The sequence below is a fragment of the Pseudonaja textilis genome, chromosome 12, assembly GCF_049901715.1.
Source record: "Pseudonaja textilis isolate UNSWEBS1 chromosome 12, rPseTex1.2, whole genome shotgun sequence".
Lineage (NCBI taxonomy): Eukaryota > Metazoa > Chordata > Lepidosauria > Squamata > Elapidae > Pseudonaja > Pseudonaja textilis.
Window position 1 is genome coordinate 14,518,098 of NC_142001.1, and position 27,542 is coordinate 14,545,639.

The window sequence follows — 27,542 nt, forward strand, 5'->3', positions numbered from 1 at the left end:
ATCACATCAGAACTCTAGCCAGCTTAATGAGATCAAGGGACTTTCCTGTTCAGATATTCTTGTGCAGAACTACAAGTTTACATCATAATATATGCTAATAAATAGTTTGCTTGTATCATGTACAAGATGACCGGATGATTTGAAAACAAAAAGGCATTCTGACATTTTTTCTCTCTTCCATCATCATGCAGTAGACCTCACTCCCACACATGGTTCCATTTCTATACTAGAAGACCAACTCTTAACATCTGATTATGACAATTCTTTGGGGGAGGAAATCACACACTTTTGTTTCTCCTGTCAACATTCCTTTGTGGATTGGTGGTTTTTTTTGTTTTTTGTTTCATTTTGTGATGTTTGTTTGCATAATTGTTTCTGAGTAAGGAAGCTGAGTTTTCCTTTAACTCTTGTTGTTAAGAACTCAGCTTTTCAGCTTGAATTCGGAATTCTATATACATCAATAGCCACAAACCTAAGGAGCTTTGCATACAAATAAAAATCGTTTTAAGCTGTGACTATGTACACTCACACGTTTAAAGCCCAAAATAGCCTTGCTTGGTCAAGATATGCCTTTTATAGCTGGTGCTCATGGATCAAAGGGATGCCGCTTCCAGAGGCAGGCACAGCCTGGGCAGGAGGTATGAAGTTTGCCAGGGGGATCAGTTTGACTGGGTCGTCACTGGTGCAGAGTCTATCACAGGCATTGTAGAACTGAGGCTTAGGTCCCCCTTGGCCTTTCTCTGTATCCTCCTTGGAACCGGCCCGTCCAAGGGTGTGTCTTCCTTCCGAGATGGCTCCTCGCACCCATCCCTGCTGGAAGCCAAAAGCTGGCAAAGGCGGATTGGATTGCTGGTACTGTGTCAATGAAGGAGGCATCCAGCAATTGTCAGAATGGCCAAGGATGAGGCATTCCTGCGTGCAGGTTTCGGAAGCTTCCGTGAGAGCTTTTTGGAGGTTCACCTCAATAGCTTCAAAAAAAAGAGAGAGAAGGAGAAGGTTAGACATCGAGGAAAAGGACCACTTTCTCTGGCGTGTTGCATTCTTGAAAAAGAGCAAAGAGGCTGGCTTATGGTAGCTAACAATTATTATATATCTTTGTTTGCCCAAACTGCTTTTTTTTCTGAACTGCTTGGGTTATTTTTAAATAACGATTATTGGCCCATTATACAAAAAATTGAGAGGACACCTTAAAACCTCCTGATGCCTGCTTCAGACAAGAAAGCTGTAGAAATATTTTAGCTACTCCAAGTAGCTGGACCGGACCAGCATACAAATTCAGCAAACAAGCAAGTAAATCTATATATATAAAGGTGAAATATCACTCACACATCATCACAAAATCTCCAAAACCATAAAGCCTGCAAACTTGAAATTAGGCATGTATGTTCCTTTTGGCTTCTAGGGGATCACTAAGAGAGGATTTTTCTAAATGACCATCAGAGCATTAGTATTTCATATATTATTATTAACATGCTCTGATGCAAAGGAGTGCTACTCCCCTTCCCCACCTGAAAAGAAATCTGTTCCAAGTGCAAAACACAAGGAGAGGAGTTTCAGTTTTAGTTTCACAGCACCAAGCAACAGTTGAGCTAAGCCATACCCAGGCTCCTTGCTGTCTCCTTTCTCCCTCACACAGCAAATACCGTTTCAGTATCCAAACAGCCCTCAGCTCTCTCACACACTGACAGGACTAGCCAGATGAATACCAATGGATGCTGGTAGGCAGAAGCAGAATTTTCCCCCCTTATTTTCTTCCCTGAAACTAAGCCCGACCACATAGTTTCATAACAAACTAAATAAATAAAAGAATGAATTGTTCTTGAATGATTGACATAAGAGTACTAAAAAAGAACTGAATTAACAGAGCTAATTTGCAGCACAAATTGCAAAGAGGGGGGCCTTTCTAGTTTCTGCATTTGGGGGGGGGGAGATGTTAGATGTTAGTGTAGATTGGTTGCCATCAGATATAATTGGAATGCAAAAAGTGTTGTTGTGCAGAGGGAAAAGAAGTAAACACTCAGTGGTATGAAATATTACCTTTTTGCACAGTGAAATAAGCAGCATTGAAATCACATTCATCAACACCTGGTTGACACTAACATGAGAAGTGGGGATTGTTTGCTATGAATATTCACCAAATACCATATCTTTAGTATCTGCTGTGTAATGCATCTTTTTTTCTTCGGGTACATAATCTACTTCTCTTCCCTGTTCCTTCACCAAGTTTTGTTAGCATCTTATTCATTGCCTGCTTACCTTTCTGGAATAGCAATTCTGCAACAAAATTAAAATGGGCCCCAACAATATTGTCTTCTGTCTAGAAACAACAGGGTGAGAACCGTTTCACTAACTAAATACACCTTGGCGATGTTTGTGTGTCTCTGAATGGATGAGTGGGTGTTTGCGTTTCCCCTGATATGTAATTTTGCATGTCATTTTTTACTAATAACCACACCTTCCCCTAATATATGCTTTTTTGTATGGATCTTTTCACATTGCACACTTCAAAGAAATGGTAGTATATTGATTTAAGAACGTTGAAATATGCAGCACAAGTTTGGATAAAAACTTTCATCTCCTATCCTGAGATTTGTTCCTTCTTTCATGCCAGGTACAATATGTTCGGGGTGAGGGTGGGGGAAGGATTTTCAGACAGCTGAGAAATAAAGTTTTTGAAAATTAACCAATCTAATTCAGGCTTGAGAGAACACTTGAATAATTGTAAGACTTTGTGCAGGAATTGGGTTTGTCTAGTCCAAAGAAAAGAAGAATTAGGAGTGACATGATAGCAACATCCCAGGGGCTGCCATAAAGCTCAAGTTATTCTCCAAAGCAGCAGAAGGCAAGGCAAGAATCAATGGATGGAAACTAATCAAGGAGAGAAGCAACCTGGAATTAGGGAGAAACTTTCTAACAGTAAGATAATTAACAATTAACCAGTGGAATGGCTTGCCTTGAGAAATTGTGGGCACTCCATCGCTGGAGATTTTTAAGAAGAAACTAAACAGCCACTTATCTGAAATAGTATAGGTTCACCTGCTTGAGCATGGGATTGGACCTCCAAGGTCCCTTCTACTATTTATTTCTATTTATTTCTATTTCTATTATTTGTGTTTCTACTCTACTCTACACATCTAGGTTTCTGGTCCAGCAATTTAAGACTGTGGGTCTCATGGTTTTACAGGAAGATTCAGGCTCTGCACCACTCTGGTGGTCATTTGTATGATCCTAGAAAAAGACATGGCCGTGTTAAAGAGTTGTAGACTAGTGTTGGGTTCATAGCCCTCATGCTTCAAAGTACATTTTGGAACCAAACCCATCGTACTTGAGCATCCTAAAATCCCAATATTATAGATGAGCAAATACTGTTATTCTATTGTTATTCTGTTATTCTATTCCTACTTATTTTCGTTGTAGAACAGAATAAAAAACATGAGCCTTTGTCCATGTCCATATTATCTAAGTCCAGTGTTTTTCCTGACTTTTCTCTAAGAATTCAAGATATTATCCTCACAACATTGTCCATAATAGGTGAATGATGGTGAGTGAATGAGTAGCTCAAAATCAACCGAGCTGTAGACTATGGGATCAAGGAAGGATTTTAACTTGAGTTTCCAAGGAAGAAGTCACTACCAGTCAACCATGATGAATGGCCATCTATCTCTTGATCCCACCTCAATATTTATTTGCTGGCCTCCAGGACTTTTCCATTCATTGTGACCAACAGTTACACTTGGATTTTACCATACTTAAGATAAATAAGTTAAATAGACCTGAAAAAACGAAGTTTTCAGCAGCAGCGCTAAGACAGATCTGAAGGCTTAAAAAGTTACTAAGTTTCAATCTTCTTTTTTTTTATATTTTCTTTTTATGTATAATCTTTACTGAAGTTTTTTTTTTACATGAATAAAAGATAAACATAAGAAGTTATATAAAAAGGAGAGTTAAGAAAGAGAGAAAAAAAAGATAAAAGAAAAAATGTGAGACTGAGTACAAATAAAGAAAGAAGAAAAGAAACAATAATCAAAGAAGCAATGTCTGATCTTCTTAACAGCAATTATGAACCAACCTATTATCTCTCCTCCCTTTCTTAGATTATATTACATAGTTCCTCTCTGTCCCATATTCAACCCTTTTAATCATCAACTCCAGAAACCACCATAATTTTGAGACTAGAATTTTGGGCACTAAGCAATGTGTTTCTTAAACGAGTCATCACATAAACGGACTCAATTTTATGGCCTTTTTCTTTCATTTATTAAACTCATGCATTGAGTTTCTGTTGCTTAGTGAAACACTTGTTAAGTGAATTTTGCTCCATTTTACGTCCTTTTGTGTCACCGTTGTTAAATGAATCACTGCAGTTGTGGTTGTAAAGTGAATCTAGCTTCTCCATTGCTTCTAAGAAGGTCACAAAAGCTGATTGCATGACCCTGGAACACTGCAACCATCATAAATGGGAGTCAATTGCCAAGCATCGAAATTTTGATGACATGAATATGGAGACGCGGCAATGGTTGTAAATGTGAAAAATGATCATAAGTCACTTTTTTCCAGTGCCGTTGTAACTTCAAACGGGCACTAAATGTAGTCTTGTGAGTTGAGGACTACTGAATGGGAATTTACAATCATCTATGACACATACTCTTATTTCATTATAAAATAAGCCATCATTAGCATCCCATTAAGCAAATTTCCATCATTGTGCTCCAACTACTGTGTTTTTGTTTTTTTCATATGCATGGTTCCTGGAAAAATAAGGCTCTTATATTAATTTTTGCTCCAAAAAATGGGGCTTTTTTTTTGGTTAGTCTTATTTTCTGGAAAATATGATTTGCTAAATACATCCGTCTGGCTAACGATCTTAACTGGGACTTATTTTGGGGATAGGGTTTATATTACAAGCATCCTGTGTCTTATTTTAGGGGAAAACAGGGCATTTTTTCCCAATATAGTACATCCATGACTACCTAGCTGGCATCATTCTGTGAACCGCTCGAAGTGTCTTTTGGTTGCTAAAGCATTTCTTATTTAATAGTTATAGTACTGCCTGGCAATGCTATCAGCTCAGTGGGAACTTATTCAAGTGATGCCAACAACAAGCTTAGACTTGCTCATGTCAGCCAATTGCTAATACTAAATGTATTGGTAGTTTGCTAGAGGTTGTATTTCTGACTATGCAGGAAGTGAGGTCTAATGTGAGGAAATTAGGGCCTGGAATTACCCCAGTGGCCTGAAATAGTCACTTGGGTAGCATAATTTGAACAGCTTTAGCTATGTAAGTTACCCAGAATGACAGTAAAAATGAAGAACAAAGTAGAAATCATCTGCTAGTATAAGTTGGTTTTCTTTAATGAGGTCAAATTCCAAGACACTTTAACATAGAACTCCTTAAAATTATCACTATTGTAATATACACTACTAGGATGTTTTGTTTTATTTTTTTCTATTGGAAGGGGGTTTGAATAATAAAAGGCCTTGGGGAGAAGATTGCTATGAATATTTTAGGGTTTTGATATAAGTTTAAATACATTTGGGGGAGAATGTAGGATCGTGATTAAAAGTTTCAAAGCTTCATTGCTCTTTAATCATAGACACAAGTAGAATACACATTCATGGTTAACCCATTAACTGGCTTATTAGCAAGAATGTACACACACAAAACACACAAATGCAAACACAAGATAATTTTCTCTTTTAGAAATAGCATAAGAGTGAATTTCTTGGAATTTTTACTTCTAATACCCTTTGGGGATAACATGAAAAACATTTCTTTCCTCTTGAATCGTTAAATATTTAAATCAGCAAGGGTAATGAATGGTTCCACTTTTTTTTCAAATAATTTGATGTATATCCCAGGCCCTAAAGTAGCAGAAGCATCAGTAAGAAGATGGCATATTTCATTTGATTGTAGGTATAAATAACAACGACTTTCATTTAATATTTAATTAGCTGCCTCACTTTTGAACTGTTCCAACTTAAAACATTGATGGAGACCTTCTTTTATTTAACAAGCCCATATCCAGTTACAGCACTGTGACTTTTAGTTTCAAAATGAGACTATTTTTTTATATATATAAAGGGCCATTAAAACATCAAATATGAACAAGGACAGTTCTAAGAATTCCTTCTAGTAACTTGAACCATAATTGAAATGGCCTTGTTACAAAAGGTGGTCTAATGTATTTCCCATGGAGAAAGCTATTATATTAGCTCACCATTATAAAACTTTCAAGCAGTTTGCATTCATATGGTATAGATGCACATGTAGAAAGCACTCAGGGATATATAAGAAAACTGACAACAATTATATCTTCATGATGAAGCTTGACAAAAGTTTTATAATACAGAGTCAACAGAATTCTTTGTCATGGTAAACTGGCAATGTGATAATATTCCCCTGCAGGTTTGTCCAGGTGCTTGCAAAAACTGTTAAACATGTTACGAGCCAGTGAAGAAAACATTGTCAAAGAGCATCTTTTGACTATGGGAACTGTGTCTCTTATGTAGGGTAAAGTTTTTTCATCGTGAAAATTCTTCTTACCTCCTACAGACCTAATTCTTATTCCTTTTTTTCTCTTCTCAAAAAAAGAAAGAAAGAAAGAAAAACACAATGGCACAAAGTCCAGATGAGATGGAGGAACAAATTAATGTGTCCACGTGCTTCATTCTCAGAAATGACTGTGAGAGCTCTATGACCCTCATAATAATGCAATTTCTCCACACTCAAGAAGGGAACTTTTGCCCATCAGAATCTTGTATCTAATCCAACATTCTGTGGGACAGAAAGGAAAACAGGAGACTGTGAAGTTTTCACAGACTTGGAGAGAGAATAATGGTGAGAATGGAATGCTTCCAGGACCTTGAAGTCCTGCTGGAAATATAAGGCAACCTCATCATTATTTTTGCTTTCTTTTGGGCAACATGCCATCTTGATTCCTATGTTGCGTTATGAGGTCAACCACACAAGCTCTTCAAAGACACTATAGGCAAAAAAAAAAAAAAAACAACCCTACGCCACTGTGAAATTCAGCCAAGAAGATTCAGCTGTGACAGGACCTTCTGGTGATCAGAAACGAAACATATATTCAAACATCCCTGAGGAGTGACTAACCAAGTTGCAAGGAACATGAAGCTTTGAACAAAGGCACTGCCAAAAACTTACAGAAAACTGTGAACACCCACAATTACTAAAACAATGGACTTCCAGTGCCACCCTTGTAGATTGGGACATACTTCTAGATTGGGACTGCTGTCACCTCCATGTCCACAGAGGAACTGTACAACATTGTTTCTTCTTTGAACCTGAAGGACTATCTGTGATGACCCAGGGTGGGATCCAAAACAAACACAGTCACAGAAAACAGGTGAAGCCTCTTTTATTCCTTCACTTTGCTTCTAAGCTCCGAATATCATTGACAGAAGACCAAAAACTCCCGCACAAACAGTTACACAAAGATGGAAAAAAGCAACACAAACCAGGCAAGATACGGGCTGGAGAATGTCCACAGATAACACACACTGGGAAGGACACCAAACTCAGAGAGGAACTATAAACTAGAGATATTTCCACACTTTGTTTCCAGCACTCGCCCATACGCAGGTCCATACTCTTATTCAGTTGTCACAGCTGCAGCGCATGAAGAGGATCAAGGCCCTCTCCTCCAGAGTAGACCACATATCTCCCTTATCCTCGCCTGCCTGCATGGCCTGGGATGGATAGGGGATGGGCCTGGGTCCTCCTCTAATTGCTCAGACAGCCTCTGCCCTTCCCCAGCCTCCTCCACAACCTCTGGAGCCACATTTCCACTCCCCGTTGGCTGTTCCTCCTCTCCCACAGACAGTCTCCACCAGGGGCATGACACTATCATCTCTGAAACACAATCAAGTCATCTATAATGGTTGGCCTTTTACAGATGGTGACAATGCCTAGTTGAGCTTGGATGATCTTGGGGGGTGGGAATGAAGATCGCAGCTAGTTAGTACTTGTTCAGAAAGCTCTGAGACTTCCCAGCATTGTGAGCTAGACAGGTAAAAACAAAACAAGATCTCAATTTAAGGTAGTAGCAAACCACCTCTGTATTGCTGTCAAGAGACCCACATCACGAGGAGTCAAGTTCAATTCAAGTGAGTCCTTACCTTTACTAGAAATTGGCATATGGAGTAACTGGAAATGTAATATTTCTGGAGATTCTGAAACATGGGAAGGAAAAAAAAATACACTGGGGAAAGAACCTGATTTATCAAGCTCTAGATCGAGAGCTAATATGCAACTATACAAGGAAAGAAACATCTCTCATTTAGAGCTGTTCTGTATGCTTTCTACTCTCTCTATAGGAATGGTGCTAATACAATACTATACCTTATCTTACATAAAAAATTTGGCAAGGGCCAGTAAACTGCAAGCTACTTGATTAAAATACGGTAACTCTGGTTATTGTGGGAAGACATTTATATCCCCTCTAATAGCAGTGTGATAACAGATAATCAGAGTTGGAAGGGACCTTGTAGGCCATCTAGTCCAACCCCCTGCCCAACCCTTCACCATTTCTGACAAATGGCAGTCCAATCTCTTCTTGAAAGTCTCAAGTGATGGCGCTCCCACAACTTCCGAGGGTTCCACCCCTTCATTAACCAAGCATTTAAGAATCCATTAACACCAGTTTTACAGTAGGATAGCCTTGAAAGTTTCATTATTTATTTGACCACTAGAAATTGACTATGTGGTTCTATGGCTGAAGCCCTGGTAGATACCTGCAGGCTTTTAATCAAGATTTTGACTTTAACCAAGGTAACAATAGGGAAAATTCCAGATTCTGCAGGGAATCTTAGAAGGAAAAGATTTTTCACCTTGGTCTATTCAAAAAATAAACTTGGAAACTCAGTTTGATAGCAACTCAATCAGGACTGTCCATAGTTGGAAATCTCCTCTTAATTTGAACATTGAAAAAAAAAAATCTTGCTACCCAAGAGACTTTGGACACAGTTTCCCCAAATAGTATTGATTGTTGTCTCAAGATGTTTTTATTTTCCAGTGTGTTTTATGTAGAATAAACATCTAATGGAAACATTTTAAATAGTACAGAAGTCTTCTAACAAAAGATGAAAGTTATTTCAGCAGTCATCAAAAAAATGTTTGGCAATTCTATGCTGAATTTCTAGAGGAAATAAAATAGTAGCAACACTTGGATGTGGAAGGTTAGTTAATTCTCTCTTTTTTTTGTTTTGTTGATTGTTCCAATTTTAGTAGCTATCCATGGAATTTCTCACTTTCTCTTCCGATGGGTCACAATCTCTCAAATTTGGTCCCCTAGCACTTTTAATGAGGGGAGGGGGAGTTCTTGAAATTAAAGCAAACATCTTTTTATACCAAAAAAATGATTCTTAGATTCTGTGATCTGAAATTAAGGCCTTCAGGTCTTGCTTTGTGGTTTCAGAGGCAATTATGTTTTTTCCCCCCCTAGGTTTGTTTTAGAACTTATTTAAGCCTTGAAAGAAAGCTCAAAGCACTTCATTAAGCCACATGACAATAGGAAATAATGTTGACTTCAATTAAGCTTTCAAAATATGCTACTATACTGTTACAAAAAGGCTCTTAAATGTCTTTCTACAAAAAAAAGAAAGAAAAAGAAAAAGAAAAAAATGTGTCAATTACAAATACAGTAATATAAGATGAGTGGCACATATCCGAACTAGCTGGTTTTCTAGTTTTTATTGTCATGGGGGTAAGAAGCTGTGATTTTCAATTATTGCTACCAAAAAAAAAAAGGAATAAAAAGAAAAAAGTAAAAGGAATGCAAGGAAGGACAGCACTCTGTCCTCCAGTTAAAACCTTGAAAATCCCATATAAAGGCTCATGCATTCATGCATAATTAGTAGAGATCAGCAGATCAAACTTATTAATGGAAAGTGCATTTTAATTCTCATAAACTGGTTGGAGGAGTTTCAATTCTCTTTTGCATATTAGGCTGCTTAATCACATCGCACAACATTAGTGGAAAACATGGACCGGTAAAATAAGAACCAGCATCTCAGATAGCTCTTTCCAAGACAAAATCCACTTCTTACCCATCATAAAAGTTTCCAGAAAGAATAAGTCATCAATTAATCAGCTGCTGCAACCATGCCCCAAAGCTGATTAGAATCAGAGAACCCTGGCAAGTGATCCTAGATCCAGATATTCTTGGACAGAAAAATTTGAAAGATTGGAATTACTGTTATGAGCATTCTCATCCAGCAATCCACTTCGGTGATAAATCTCAATCACATATACATTAGACATATACCTGAAAGTCAACAAATCTATGGCATATAGTCATCCACCACTTTATTTCCTTAGAAGACAATACAGCACTGAAACTTTGCAACATTAGATTCCCATTAAAAAATCAATTTAGGTCAGCCAGATTACTTAGCTAGTGCCACAAACTCTGTTAGTGGGCACATTATCACTTCTAGCTTTAAGTTTCATGAATTAAAACCTACCCATGCAAAAACAAACAAAAAACAAAAAAAGCCAAATACTTCATCTGAATATATACTACTCTCTGTTACCTTCAGTGCAATGGGAGAAGGTTCACCTCATGCCACAAATAATGTTTTTCAATGTATATAGTGATTTTTCACTAAGAATTCTTAGGTAGACATCAGGTCTGGGATTTTTACACCAAGATTGATTCCTTTTCAGACACTTTATTTCCATACATGGGGTAGATTTCTGAGATATTGTAAAATATTGATCTATGTCAACTCTTTAGCAAAGCAAATCACTCATACTAGAGTTCTGTAGTCTTTATGCCATAACAGTGTTTGTATGAATTAATATACTACAGAAAAACAAGAGAACTGAGACTCAAACAGAAACAACATGACACAGCTGTGCTTGTGCTGATCCTGCCCTGTGTTTGAATGCAATCGGAAGATAAAGAATAGATCTTCTGATTTAAAGGTAAGGTGCCACTTTGAACCAAGGAAGGGCACGAGTTATCATGTCTTTCTCCAAGTTCTTAACCAAACGGGAGACTGAGAGATACACCTGAGTTGTTGTTATGAGGTTGTAAAAAGATATTGTGGGTTTTATGACTGCATGACAAATTAAGTTGATTGTATGTATTATTTATTGTATTTGATAATGAGGGTATATATGGCAATGATATCCATGGGATGTTACTGCTGTAAACTGATGGGAATCAGAAGGTTGTGGAGCAGTGAAGCATTTGTAATAAAGAAAATAAAGAAATATATTTGGAACCGTGGTGGCGCAGTGGTTAGAATGCAGTATTGCAGGTTAACTCTGCCCACAGTCTGGAGTTAGATCTTGATGGGGCTTCAGCCTTCTATCCTTTGAGGTCAGCAAAATGAGAACCCAGATTCTTGGTGCAAATCTGCCGACTTTGTAAACTGCTTAGAGAGGGCTGTAAAGCACTATGGGATGGTATATAAATCTAAGTGCTATTTCTATTTCAGGAATTGCCCAACAGGTAAAGATGCACCTGCTTTAAGGAACTAGATGTAATTTGTGCCCTTACATGCTTCAAACCATTTTTTTTGCCTACAAGAAAACCCAACTACTCACCACCACTCTATTTAGTGATATAACTGCTTTAGCTAGCCTAGCCCTGTTCTGACTGACCAGAAGAAGCTTTCTAAACTTGAAATCGGATGTTTATGTCCAAGAAGCACACTCAGAAGACCCTCAGTAGTGCAGTGGTTAGAGTGCAGTACTTCAGGCTTCTTGTGCTAACTGCCAGCTGCTGCAATTTGGCAGTTCAAATCCCACCAAGCGCAAGGTTGACTCAGCCTTCCATCCTTCCGAGGTGGGTAAAATGAGGACTCAAATTGTTCAGGGCAATATGCTGACTCTGTAAATTGCTTAGAGAGGGCTGTAAAGCACTGTAAAGTGGTATAAAAGTCTACATGCTATTGCTATTGCTGTTACAGTAACAGGATCTTGCAAGTCTGTCCCTCACTTCTACATTCAAAGAAACTAGGGAGGATCCCTGCTGAAATGTTTTCCATGTCCCTTTTCCTTTTGAAGACTCAGCCACCTCTTATCTGTTTATTGTCTAATCTGCAGATCTTTCTCCTGTCTCCCAAGGTAATCCATGCATTGCATCACATTACGTTGAGACTGTGGTCCCGTGCAGAGGTGAGTATTCAGCAGGTTCTGACCAGTTCTGGAGAACCGGTAGCGGAAATTTTGAGTAGTTCAGAAAACCGGCAAATACCACCTCTGACTGCAGTTTTTACAGTATTCTTCCCTTGCCACGCCCACCAAGCCACGCCCACAGAACCAGTAGTAAAAATAATTGAATCCCACCACTGGTCTTGTGCACATAGAACTCAATATTGGAGATAAGCGCTACCCTTAGGACTCTGGCAAAGATTCCATGAGCCTCTCTTGTGAGATATCTCCATTTAAATGTTAATTTTAACTGAGCTTTGAAGGCTGTGAGCATTTCTGTGCATCATTTTTCAACCCTCTAATACCTACTATAACAGATGTTTAAAACGCAGCACTTGGACAGGGAAATCTAATCAGTATATTATATTATTGGTTGCAAATTAAATAAAGGGAAAGCTGAAATTACGGCAATAAAACAAACATGGAAACAGCAACAATATTCTTCAAGATAATATACTTGGTCTATTGAAAAGGACTAGACTATTAATTAGATATTTCATATATATGCTGATGAGAATTTTAATTTGTTTAAGAACTGCTGTCACCTACCTGGGATGAGTTTAAGGTATAATGTGTCTCTCTCCTAAAATATTTTCCACTGCTCCATTTGCTTTCCTAACATTAGGCAGTATATTTGTGTTACTTTATACTCATTATAAAAAAGCATCATTTTGTTTTTCTAAACCCTTTTTTTTTTCTTGAGACATTCATGCCCTCCATTAGAGGCACTGTTAGGAATGTAAATCACCTAACAGTTGGGTTGGAAATATATAAACCAGAATAGACATTTAATACTGTCTCTTTAAAGGAATGGTAAAATTGTGATTGGGTATGGTTCCTCAAACGGCCATAAGATGGAGCCAGGAACCTGGTTTCCCAGAGAGTGTTGCTAGTTGCTAGTTGGTCGTTGTTCTGATGTTCACTGTTTTTGGTTCCTGCATTTTTCCCTCTTGACTGTTAGTGATCGTTGTTATTCTTGGATTGATGTGAGTCTATTACTGAACTGTTTTTGATACTGGACTTTCTTATTGGATTATCCCAGGACTGAAAAACTGACTGCTATAACCTTGTATGACTTGGACTGTCTGTTGTACTTTGCTTAACTGTTTACTGGAAGTAAAACCCTACATTTTACTATACAGTGTATCTGTGTGCTGGTTGTGTGTTATTCTTCACCACTCTCACTACGTCTTCCTGTGTGCGCTCATTCTCCTAACAGGGATTTACCTCAACAGGCACAATTGCATTTTACATCATAATGTAATCTGAGCCTGTCTTTTATTCAGAGAATAAGTTTTGAAAAGATGAATAGGTGGCTGAAAAATAAGCTCATTCTAAAATGTACCAATGACTAACCAGAGGAAAAATGAAATCTGTACAGAAGAAAATTATCGCATTTATTTTCAATCAAAAAAGCAGAAGAAAATGCAAACTGTGCGTAAGTAATAAAAGTACCTATGTTAGATAGGATTATAATAACTGCCTCCCTCATTTGATCAGGATACATGTACATTAACCAGTGTGAGATTAAAGAAATTTAACATCGTCAAGCATTGTGAAAAGGGCACCTTCACCTTGAACGTGTTGTTGGAGGTGACATGAAATATGTCTTTACAGATAACGGATAATCAGAGTTGGAAGGGACCTTGTAGGTCCTCTAGTCCAACGCCCTGCCCAAGCATAGTGTAGTGTAGTGTAGTGACCAAAACTGGGTGCGGTACTCTAGGTCTTACTAAAAATGCAGGTAGTCAGTCATTCTAAGTAGTTTCTCACAGGATCCAATGCAACACTCTAGACTTAGAAAAGGAGTTTCAAAAAGGTCCATGGCCCACATCTAGCCCTCAAGATGCTTAGATTTGGCCTCAGTGCCTGCCCTGGAAACAGAAGTAGACTGGCCTGTGGTACCTTTGCTAGTAAAAACAGAGCTCAGAGAGGCCGTATGCATCTGCCTGGACTTTTTTTTCAGAGGGTTCCATCATGGTCGAAAATGGAGCCTGGGCAGGCCCCATGAGGCTTCCCCAGACTCTGTTTCTGCTGGCAGAGGGTTGCAGGAGGCAGTCGCAGTTGAAAACGATGAGCCTCGATGAGTGATTTATAAAATAATAAAAGCAGGAAATAGATTCATAGGCAGACAGACAGGAAGGCAGGCAGACTGATGATAGATAGATAGATGATAGATAGATAGATGATAGATAGATAGATAGATAGATAGATAGATAGATAGATAGATAGATAGATTATGATAGAAAGACAGACAGACAGACAATTGATAGACACAGTATCTTTATGCAATAATGACATTGTTACTTAAATCGGGTTTTGGCTTTCCATAAAACACTAAGCAATCACCCAATTCCAGAAGGCTGGATTTCCTCAACAAACTGCTAAAATATAAATGGTTCATAGTTCAATGTATTAACATACATTATAAATCGGAACAAGGAATCTATGGAAAATTCAGTTTCAAATGTGCATTATGCATTTGAATAGGGTGCTTATAACCTAAGCTTTGATTATTTGAATTTATTCTAGCTCATTCATTCTAGTTATCTCTTTAGTGGAGCATTAATCTGTCTGGGTAAGTATAAAATAATGAACAGATTTTTTGGACTGGATTTTTTTTTTCCTGAGCAGGATGTTTGACAGCCTTCTGATCTACCAGATAAATGAAATTGGAAAGGTAATAATTAGGCTGGTAATTACTTAGACTTCAGTCTCTTATGTTTTTTATTTCCTTCATTTCTGGGCAGCTGGAGCAATGACTCATTAATAATAATAAAGTCATTTAACCCTACAGGAAAATTACAAGGAGAAGGATGCCATTTGTCATCCAACAGAAATGGAACAATCATTGGAGGGTAGAGAGGAGAGAGTGATCCCTGTTACATATTCATAGCTAAGGATAAAAAGGACACTTGGCACTTATTGTTAACATGACACCTCAATCTGCTTTTTAATTATCGATAAACATTAGAGAATAGCAACCAGAAGACAAGGAACTGTTAATATGGAATTTTCCTACAGTGACATTCCCAAAATGGTTTCACAGCTACCCTACATGTATAGGGGTGTTCCGTGGTTGACAAATTTGGCCCCTTCCAACTGGAAGGATTTCAGCTCCCCAAATTCTGAACAAGGAGGTTGAGACTCTAGAAAGAGTGCAGAGAAGAGCAACAAAGATGATTAGGGGACTGGAAGCTAAAACATATGCAGGAAATGTGTATGTTTAGTTTAATGAATAAAAGGACGAGGGGTGATGTAAAAGCAGTGATCCAAGATTTGAGGGGCTGCTGCAAAAAAAAGAGAGAATCAACCCATCCTCCAAAGCACTTGGAGGAAGAACAAGAAACAATGTCAGGATTCAATCGCTCTAATTAAATCATTTTTCTTGAGCCAAACTTCCAAAAAACATCAAAGGATTCATTAGAGGAGACATACTGGCATTGCCCTGTATGAAGCCAACTCTGCCATAAGTAATTTACAGTCACGTGTGACCCTGTTTCCTCCCTCCCCCCGGGTGTCTCATAAACCAGATTCTCCAATTGAGCACGTTCACAGCCTGGGTGTCATCAATCACATTCTCCAATTAGGGGCTGGGTGTCATCATTCAAGTTCTCCAATTAAATATATTCACGGCAAAAACTCTGGTATTTTAGTTACAATCTTTTAAAGATAAGAGTTGGAATGTACTTCTGCTTTCAACTGCTCTTCCAGGTTTCCTTCCTCCCCCCTCTTTTTTTTTATGGCAACTACTAAAACAAGCATAGGGATATTTTATAAGTTGACAAACAACAGATGGAAACTAATCAAGGAGAGAACTAATCTAAAAGCAAGAAGAAGAAATGTCCTGATGGGGAGAACAATTATTCAGTGGAGCAGCTTGCTTGAAAGATGTGGGTGTTCCAGTACTATGGAGGTTTTGAAAAAGAGATTAGGCAACCATTTGTCTGAAATAGTATATGGTCTCTGCTTGAGCAGTGAGTTGGATTAGAAGACCTCTTCCCTTCCAACTCAGTTATTCTATTATGGCTACATTTATTTAGGCATTCAGTTTTGTTAGCCACCCAACTCAGTCAATGACTCTGGGCAGCTTATAATTCCCCCCAGAAATTATATTACAATTCAAACACTAACAACATTTAAAAAAAAAACAATAAAAACATTAAAAACATTTTAAATAACAATAAAAACCACAACAGAACATCCCTTAGAACATCATAGGCTAGTCTTGTAGGGTCAAATAGAAATCCAAGTAGATGAGCTAATTCTACTTTAATATCAAGTTATATTGATGGAATCTTGCAATTCTGAAAATAAATTGTCCCTCCCTCCTTGTCTCTTTTAGAGCCCAAGAAACTACGAAGGGTCCTTTTCTGAGCTTCTTCTTCCACCCACTGTAGAGCTGCAGGCTATGTTGTCTCTTTTCTGTCCATTCTCTTGGCAGCATCTCCTGGAAATGTCTCCCAAAGTCTTTCCCCAATTACAATGCTGGGAGCGGAAATCTGTCCATCCGGAAACTGCCAAGGTTGCAGAAACTCCAGATTTAAATTTCCTCCTATTCGTTCCTGATTCTAATATTTCTTGAATGTTGCTACCTCTTCCTTTTCTTCTTCCACTCTAGACTTTAGCAATGGCCTTATCCACTGAACCTGGAAATAATGAAAACGATTCCATCTGACCCTTGCCGTTGGACATCAGTTTTGTTTAATAATCTGTATCAATTCAAAAACATCCTTCATGAAGAGTAGAAGGGGCGAAAAGGAGAATTAAATCAGACTTGAATGGGACAAAAAGCAAAATGTCCAACCTAAAGCCCATATTAATTTAGTTATCTCAGAATGCTCTGATGTTAAGCATCACAGTGTTGGAATGACATTTGAGCAAACACATGACATATTCATAATCCTTCATACAGGCAACATAAATAAGATATGGAGATATTGGGAGGGGAAAAAAAAAAGATGGATTGTCCTCAAGCATTAATTGTCTCTTCACTTAATAGTGATACTTCTACAATATTGTAAGAGTCTATTCATTTCTCTGTGCACAATGAAAAACATTAAACTTATTCAGCATTTATTTTAATTAAGAACATCTGTTATCCCTAATGCTCTTGAAATGCAGTTTGGGACCAACAATTTATGCAGATTTAGTGAATGTTGTAATAGGTTTTGAGAATATAGCTAATGTAAACCTTATTAAAAGTTCACATTACTTTATGAATAGTGCAAGCTGGAATTGTGGATTTTGAACTCTTGTCTTTCTGGCATCCATCTATTTATTTATTTTTAAAAAAGTTTCCATGAATAGGAGAATTGTTTTGCCTAACTTTTTTTCCCCATGAATGGATTTACAATCCAATTAGGTTGCACCTAAATATGAAGCTTAGCGTGATATCATATTAATGTGCTATAATTTCCCTTGTGAATGCTCCAGATCATATTCAACTGCCAGAGGCAGGGAAAAAAAAACAGACCTGGGAATATAAAAGTAACTAATATACTACACTGAACAATTGGGTTGTTGAGACAATTACAAGTTCTAGAAAACCCAGTACCTTTAATTATTTTCAGGGATGATAGGATGGGAAAATGACTTTAGCCATGTTTGTTTACAGTTCTGAAAATTTCCTCAGAGAAAATGTCTCTATGGTACAATTTTCATGTTAGTTGCCCTCTTCTGATGAAAAAAATAGAAAAATAACCCTCCCCCAAACCTGCGGCAGAAAATGTTTAGCTATTTAATTCTAATATTTAAATAAAAAAAAACAGACCATATCTTTGCCTCAAAGATCTGCTCAAAGTAAATTACTGTGTGATATATTTTAACAGAACACTGATTCCCATGAATAAAAATCCATAAATGAACCAGACAATATACCACCATTGCAATGTCTCTTTTTATAAATGGATGCCATGTGTATTATGCGACCTCAGTCTGAACTCCAACATTATGGGGGCTTAAATTGCTATTTAGTATAAACAACGGCATCAAAATGTGTAATCCAATTTTCTTTCCAGAATAAATTTGTATATATAAAAAGCACAGAGAACATAAATATTCTTTAATGCATTCATAGCTGAACTGACAAGGCTACATGAGTTTATGTTGATTATTAGATATCAAATGTGTAAAGCACATCCATGTATCTAATCTTGGTGATAATCCTTTGGGTGATATACATCAATCTAGGGTTTCTTACCCAGAGATTTAGTCAATCTGACAATAGGGAAATCTTACAAGCATTGCAATTTTCACATCAAGTTGACTTAAAAACATTTGAATGACTGACATTTTTATCCAGTTTGATAAAGAAAATTAGCCACCAAATAGGTGATAATTTAAAATAGGATAATCCAGCTATCACTGGTATCCAACCATATACAACATTGATATATCAGTTTCTATAGCTTTGGGAATTCTTTCTTTAGAAACTTTGATGCAAAAATGATTGGGAAATACATTTCTTAAAGTAACGGGCAGATCCTAAATTAACTTCATGAATGCATTGTCATCCCCCCCCCCCTGATTTTTAGGGATGTGGACATCAGCTGGAAACAAAAATCAAAGGCTTGAATAAATATGTGTCATTGTTTAGAATAATCTTCCCCAGCATGGTACTATACAAACATAGACCACAATTCCTATTTTTACTACCAATGTAATTGTTGCATCAGATGCCTGAAACCGAAACCCAGCCTAGATGGAGGCACCATTATGAGGAAAGCTGGTTTAGAAACACATGCAAGGGGGAAATTTATAAATATGCTGGCATTGATTGGAGAAAAATAAATTAAAAATATACAGTATAACATGAAAACTATACTCTTATTTTTAATATATGCTGGAACAGATGCCTGGTGATTTGATGGACAGATCTATACACTTTTCTTGATGACATTATGGAAAATGTTTATCCCAGTCTTCAGATGGAGGTCTAACTTCAGTCTAGAGGGTTTGTTTGTAACCTTCCTTCCAAACCTAAGCCAAACCAATGGTGGGATTCAAAAAAAAAAAAAAATACTGCTGGTTCTGTGGGTAAGGCTTGGTGGGCATGGCTTGGTGGGCATGGCAGGAGAAGGATACTGTAAAATCCCCATTCCCTTCCCATTCCTGGGGGAAGGTTACTGCAAAATCTCCATTCTCTCTCCACCCCACTAATCTGCTTTCCAGCTCCGTTCTCCTGTTCTCTTCTCAAGCTATTTTCTAAAGCGCCTGTAGGCCAGACAAGGAATAATGGATGGAAACTGAACAAGGAGAGATTCAACCTGGAAATAAGGAGGAATTTTCTGACAGTGAGAACAGTCAACCAATGGAACAGCTTGCCCTCAGAAGTTGTGGGAGCGCCATCACTTGAGACTTTCAATAAGAGGTTGGACTCTCATCTGTCAGAAATGGTGTAGGGCCTCCTCCTTGGGCAGGGGGTTGGACTAGATGGCCTACAAGGTCCCTTCCAACTCTGATTATCTGTTACATCTGTTTGCATGCCTAATCCATAATGCACAAGAATATTGGGTGAAATCGGTAGACTACAATACATGGAGGAGTGTGTTGTGCAGATGCAGAAACAACAAAGGTCACAGGATGCCAGTCGATGGAATCCGCACTAGGGCTGGGAAGCACTTCGTGCAAATAAAAGTATTCAATGCACGAGGATGGTCCCGTTTTCAGCTCTTTAAAGACAGCTGTATCCTTCCTGGATACGGTGTCTTTCTCCATGTTTGCCTTAATGAGTTGCAGAGAGGTATTATGCATGCAACCGAGAATGCCTGAAAGCACCTTTTTGCCTTTTCATTTGAGGTGCTGCCCATCCCTTCTCCTCGGGCTACTTTGGCTGGTCCCCACAGGGGCATTTTAAGAAAAGGAAATGGCCACTGATTGAAAGCTTGAGAGGAAGTAAAGAGAGTGGCAGTGAGCATTCCCACATGATTGGAAGCCTGCCCCATTCTCTATACCTCGTATCTCCAGAGCAAAACCTGACAGCAGCTTAAAAATTGTCATGCAACCTAAGCAGCCAGTCAATTTGCATTTTCTTCCAAAGTTACCCACCCAGCTTCAAGTCGTAAATGGCAGATTCCATGTCTATTAAAAAAAAAAAATTCACCCATCTGCCCACCTCCTTGGCCCACAAATTCATCTCTTTCCCCCTCCAAATGTCATTAATATGCTCGGAGTTAATTCATTCTAGACCCAGAGTTTCAATTCACATTCACGTTAGTAGAATATATTCATCACAAATGATGTGACTTGAAAAGGCAGATTTAGATTCTGACAGAGAATAATTTATCATGGCAGGGAAAGAGCTTCCCACCAACTGGGCTATTTGAAAGCGGCAAGATAAAAATATACCAACTGGAGAGAATGTGTGTGTGTGTGTGTGTGTGTGTGTTGGGGCGGGGGAGGAAGAATAGAAAATTAAGTAGAGAATAAAATTGGGGTTGCCTATTTCAAAACAAAGAAAGACACCCCTCCCGCAAATGACATTTTCTTATGTTATTTTGGTCTGGGCAAATCCTTGAAAAGGCACTTCGATCGAAACCCTCAAAATGTGCCTTAATGAAAGAAAATGGGTTTGTGTACGAGCATTCCCACATACGATGAAGTTTCTTTAGTATTGTTTAGTATTGTTTTAATCACATGCCAATTGCATGTGGATGTAAGCTAATACCATAGACGGAGCAATGTATACATCAGAATAACCAAGTTGGAAGGGACCTTAGAGGTCTTCTAGTCCAACCCGCTGCTTGAGCAAGAAACCTTACACCATTTCAGCCAAATGGCTGTCCAATCTCTTCTTAAAAACTTCCAGTGATTGAGCACCCACAGCTCCTGAAGACAAGATGTTCCTCTGGTTTATTGTTCCTGTCCCTACCAGGAAATTTCTCCTGAGTTCTAGGTCGATGGAAGATTAGCTTCCATCCATTGCTTCTTGTCCTGCCTTCATTTACTTTGGAGAATAGCTTGACTCCTTCTTCTTTGGGGCAGCCCCTGAGATATTGGAACACTCATGTCAAACCATAGTCCTTCTGTTCATAAAAGTAGAGATACCCAATTCCTGCAACTGTTTTTTATATGTTTTTGCCTTCAGTCCCTCAATCATCCTAGTTGACCTTCTTCCATGTATATTCAATCACTGTCCAGATCTGTTCCCACATCATCATACATTCAATTGCTTTCTCGTTTCATTGAAATTTTCCAGGAATTTTGCTTAAAAGCTACACATCTCTGCAAAAACCAGAGTTTTCTTTCCCTGATACATTACTTGGTGTCAGTACGGTATCTTGGTACTTCCCTTCCACCAAATATCGCACCTGAATATAGTGCTCTGAGCCGAGCTGAGAGATTTAAGAAAACAAACATCCATTTGGAGCTGAAGAAGATTCCTGGATGAGAACCAAAATAACTTGAAAGAAAACCCAGAAAGTCCGGCTCCCTCTTGAAAAGACACCTTTAAGAAAACAAACACTCCTGACACTGTAGCTTTAGGACTTTAGGTTAGTAGACTTTAGATCTTTAGTTTAGTAGATCTGGTATCAGATCACACAATCGATTTCTTCAGTACCATTATTTGGAATCCCCAAGGAAAAAGTTAATCTGTCTCTAAAGGAGTGGATATTTTGTCAGCAGTGTGTGAAACCCAGGAAAAGTTCTCCCTAGAAGCCCCTGAATAAATGATAAGGCTTCAGATTATGTGCATCCCTCTCCAGCTATTTCCCCAGGGAAGGTGTGAAATAGATTAAGCAATGGGATGCCTCCAGGAGCTTTGAGAAATAAATTAAGCAATGGGATGCGAGTATATTCCTTCCTTGTTGCCCACAGACATCCCACTTTAGCAATTGAGTTAACTTTGGTTTAAATTGAAATGATTAAATGAGAACCTAGAGCTACTCCAAAAAGATACAAATGACAGATGGTTATGCCTCAATGATCAGGGTGGGAAAAAAAAGACAAGGAAAGCTGACATAAAAAACAATTTTAGAAGAGTCTATAAAGATTGGAGGTAACCTCACTAGTTTGCCAACAATGAGGTGTTCTGTGAGTGGTCATTCTGCCAAAAAGAGACAATTTGTGTGAGGAACCACACAATAAGTCTCACAATTCTAATTGTGTTCATAGGTTGAAAATAAAAAAAAAGACAAAGAGAGACCAAATAGTAATAATTAAAGTCTGGATAATGGACATGGCAGCAACTGGAGAAAGGATTACCCTATGGTAAACTGGGCAGCAAATAAATTTTATAAATAAATAAAATAAACATTTACCTATTCTAGGTCTTTCGGAAGGTCTCTGGTAGGTGGATAAAAATGCCAAATCCAGTCTGACTGTATGGCCCTCTGTAATAACAACAATAATATAACTGACTGAAGGCAATCCTTGACATGTGATGTGACAGCTGGAAAAATATGGCAGAATGACAGAAGAGGAAAAGGAAAAGGAAGAGGAAGAAGAGGAAGAGGAAGAGGAAGAAGAAGAAGAAGGAGGAGGAGGAGGAGGAGGAGGAGGAGGAGGAGGAGGAGGAGGAGGAGGAGGAGGAGGAGATCATCCAGTGACGGTTTTTTGGACTCAGATGAGTGGAATATATTTTAGTTCTCCACACTAATGTTTTAAGTTAGTATAAAATATCTTGATTAGGGGTATATGGGAATTCTAGAAATCAAGGCAATGTTTCATTGTAACTCTATGGAATTTCCTTCCGGTCTGTCACAAAGGCGACACAGTGCCTAGAACTCCATTGCTAAATCTGTATGGCCTAAATTAAAGAAACCCTTGAACTGAAACAATCAATGTTTTCCATTGATTTTAAGCTTTTGTCTATTTGTAATTGACATGCTAACAAGCCCAAGTTGCTTTTCACAGTCATTAATAACCCTATAAATGAAGCTGGAAGTCTAATCTTCTCTCCCCGAAAGAGGGGGAAAAAATGAAAGAAAAAGGAAGCACAACGAGTTAATCAATTACCTTAATAAAGGTCATTTCAGAAAAGGACTCTGCTAAATGAATCCAGATATCAGTAGCAAACCTTGATATATACCTACAGATATTACCCACCTTAACTTAATTAAAGTCAATGACTTAATAAAGTTCTTCCTTAGTAAACCAATATCCAAATTTCTAATGACTCCTCTAATTTTAATGAACTTGTCTGCAGTCTGTTGTTCAGTCAACCAACTCCAAAGATATTAAATTCAACTTTATATGGTAAAGTTCAATAGAGTTTGGGGGAGAAGTATCACTGGGAAAATGATCTGGGCAGAATGGACAATTATACTTTTAATCACAAGTACAAACCTCTAGTTAAATCATGATTTCGCTGCTGGTGGAGAAGAGTGGTCTAATGACTTTACCACAAGGAATTACAAATTTCATGCCATTGGTAATACATGCCAGAAGAATAAATAAGGCAAAACAGATTTGCTGGCAAAATCTCCCTCTCTCTCTCCCCATTTTTCTCTTCTTTATTTTTGTCTTCATCTGTATTATATCTAATAAAGTGCAATTCTTAGCTGGTTAAAAAAAGTGCATCTGCTAAATATAATGAAATTATTCCAAATTAAGTACATTGATGGAAGAAAATATGGGTAGTTCAGGGTTGAACAGGAAGTCCTTGGTGCTTTCTGAGCATGGTTTTCTTGCAAACATTTCATTTCCTAATTAGATAACCTCATCTTTGCTTGAAGGAAGAGGGATTTCTGGAGAGGGGGTGGAGGAGGAGGACTACGGGGGGTCCTTGTGCACTCTGAGCTTGGTTGTTTTCTTGCAGATGTTTCATGACCCAACTACATAATATCACCAGTGGAGTTTGCTCTCTGTTTAGATATAGTAGCTTGTCCTGTACAGTGTTGGTGGGAGCAAAACCCCATTCCCACAAGCAACCTGTATCAATTAGGCAATTGGTGCCTATTTCCAGTGTGGTTTATCTTGACAGATAACAAATTTCCAACTTTCTGAGCCCTGCTATGCTTTTCCTTTCAGGCATCAGAAATGATAGTGAGAGCTTCCGGAAGGTTCATTGTCGGTGGCTGATGGAACAGCTTGTTAACACGAAGTTGCCCAATGCATCCTTATCAGGAAATGACAGATAATGGCAGGGGAAACATTTCTGTCAGTACAACCAGGCATTCATAAGCTAATTGGCTATTTACCTACATGAGTTGATTACACCAGCAAGAACAACTAGCTAGTAAGGAACCATGGACTTTGCATGAATGCAGACTGCTGTGTGTGTCCTTTTGTTATGACTATCTCTCAGTGGTAGCTGTGAGAAGGCTATTCCTCTCCCTTCCGACAGCTGCCAGTGAAATGTTTCAAGAGCAATTGTTAGCTCTAAGATAGAGCAAGGGGCCCATGCCATTGTATATTGCTCTGAATTGAAATCCCTCAATACTGTGCTTTATGCGTCGGGTTTCAGGAATTACACACTGTGCTACTTCTAAAAAAGAAAGAAAGATCTCGTCCAACAGAAAAGAGCGGGGCAATAAAAAGCAGAAGCAATCTGGTAGTAAGTTTACTCCCTAGAGGAAGGGAAAGATAAATGGAAGAGAATCAGACTCTTCCGAGCAGCTTGCAAAAATAACCACAAACCTGTAGGTGGTGTTCCATTAGCAGGCCCTGTAAATGGACCCCTTGGAGTGGGTTGTTCATGTAAGCAAAACTCTGAAGGATCATCTGCCCATGTGCCTTATTCACATTACAGCTATGAAATGAGTCTGTGTGGATCCCAGCGTGAAGCTAGGGATTCCATGTTGTGACAAATTCAATGTCTACTACAAGGGGAGAGGAAATGCATTACCCAAAAACTGGTCGTAAGGAGAATTAGACATATCCTTCTTTCCAGACTTTTAAATAGAGTCATGGTTGAAAAGTCTCTCTCTCGCGCTCTCTCTCTCTCTCTTCCTCTCTCCCTCTCTCCCACTCTCTCTCCCCTCTCACTCTCACTCTCCCTCTTCCTCTCCCTCCCTCCTTCTCTCATCTATACATCTTCCTCTATCTTTAATTTATACCTGTCTCTATCGCTATTTTTCTCTCTCTCTCTCTCATCTATCTCTAGCATCCCTTCACCTGGGCTACTTGGCTGTTTTTAAGGCTTCCCTTAAAACAGGAACATTCATATACTTAACTTGTAGTGCAGCTGGATCATGCAGAGTTGTGTTTAAGAAGAACGACAAATCTTTTACATAAAAAAAATAAAAAAAAATAAAATTGCTGGGAGACATTCTTTAGAGGAACATAAACTTTGTGAGCTCCAACGCCAAGTAATTTGATTAGCTTCAACTAAGCTAGTCGGATAATGTTGCTTTGGGCTGTACACTTTTCCAACTTCTCCGATGTCATTCTCTGCTCAGAAAAATAACATAAATCATTGTTTATTCTGCCGGCATAGAAACAACCCCCAAATTCAGACTTGAACTTCTTTTGAGAAAGGATTCTCTCCCTCTCTCCTCACTCTCTCTTTGTGTGATGATAGAGATATAGCTAGCTAGCTAGATTGATAGATAGGATAGATAGATATAGATAATAGAGAGATGATAGATAGAGAAATAAAGATAGATGATAGAGATAGATAGATAGGTAGATGATAGATAGAGAGATAAAGACAGATTATAAAGATAGATGATAGACAGATAGATAGATATAGATGATAGATAGGTGATAGATAGATAAATGATAGAGATAGATAGATGATAGATAGATGATAGATAGATAGATAGATAGATAGATAGATAGATAGATAGATAGAGATAGATGATAGAGATAGATAGATAGGTAGATGATAGATAGAGAGATAAAGACAGATTATAAAGATAGATGATAGATGATAGACAGATAGATAGATATAGATGATAGATAGGTGATAGATAGATAGATGATAGAGATAGATAGATGATAGATAGATGATAGATAGATAGATAGATAGATAGATAGATAGATAGATAGATAGATAGATAGAGATAGATAGATGATAGAGAGATAGATAGATAGAGATTGATGATAGAGATAGATAGATGGATTGATAGATAGATAGATAGATAGATAGATAGATAGATAGATAGAGATAGATAGATAGAGATAGATAGATAGAGATAGATAGATTGATAGATAGATAGATAGATAGATAGATAGATAGATAGAGATAGATGATAGAGATAGATAGACAGATAGACGATAGATAGATAGATAGATAGATAGATAGATAGATAGATAGATAGATAGATAGATAGATGCAAATGTGTATATAAGCAAACACTGAAGTCAATATGTAAACAAATAATGAACTCATCTGTAATGGACACATATTTCACAGACAACATTAAGTACCAACAAGTGCTGTCAGACTTATGAAATGCTTTCAATGCTGGAGATATATCAGAAAAATGGTAATCGCTATATTAGATCTATTCAGATCTTTATATCCCAGCCAAATTTTGAGGAATCTAGTCCTCGAGTGGGCAGGTGGGATCCTTTCATTTCCAAACATTCAAACCAAGCTGCATAGGTGTACCGCAGAATAATACTCAGTAATAGCTCTATGCATTCAATATCCACCTCACCAAAAGACTTAACCAGGCACAAGCGACAGCCCTCCAGTTGCAACAATGATGTAAGCTGTGCTTAAGTTACTCCTATTATCCTGAGATTGCAGATGAGAAATGGAGGTAGGGAGAGAAGCAACTTGTCCAAGGACACAAGGACATAACAAGAGAAAGGGGAGATTCCAACCCCAGGGTTTGTTTTTTTTTTTCCCCTCTCTCTCTCTTCCTAATGTCAAATGCAATCCTCTTTCTCATTACCAGATCGCTCCGGCTCCCACAATGACATTCTATGACATTCACCAAATTGGAGTAGTGTCATTACTTATGTCAATAATTCACAGAGAAATAATGGCAAGCAAATTGGGGGGGGGAGGAGAAGAAGAAGAAGAGGAAGAAGAAGAAAAAGGGCAAAATACTGACATTGCCAGCTTTTCCTTTTCAGCCGGAGAGGCTAAGATTAACAGAGTTTCAATTGTGGAAAATGCACATCACGTTACTCTCGTTTTGACAAGATCAGTGAGTGTCACCAGAGATGACTACGATAAAGCACCAGGATGACAGATAAAAGAATAAAAGCACCCCATCCTATAAATCTTAACCCTCCCCTCTTCTACAAAAAAGATCTGGCAATTTTCCATAGCAATACGCTGCTCCCACATTAAAGCCCAGCAAAGCGAAGTTATTCTGAATCTTATTCTGAACAGAATAGCAATAATACCACCCCTAAAATGGGTATTTTTTGCTCAAAGGTCTAGATACGACAGAGTGAAGGTGAGAAGAACAATGTCTTCAAGGAAAAAAACAAAGTCCAGTTGGCTTTTGAAACA

At 38.1% G+C, this 27,542-nt stretch overlaps 1 protein-coding gene across 1 annotated transcript in view; it reads right to left on the reverse strand.

Annotated features, from left to right (window-relative positions):
* Positions 1 to 350: 350 nt before the first annotated feature.
* The window catches only part of PCDH11X (protocadherin 11 X-linked), a 566,008-nt gene continuing 538,816 nt past the window's right edge, over positions 351 to 27,542 (reverse strand). The window contains exon 8 of the mRNA XM_087941083.1: positions 351 to 968. Coding sequence (XP_087797209.1) covers positions 574 to 968 — 395 coding nt within the window. The 3' untranslated portion in view covers positions 351 to 573. The remainder of the gene's footprint in view (positions 969 to 27,542) is intronic.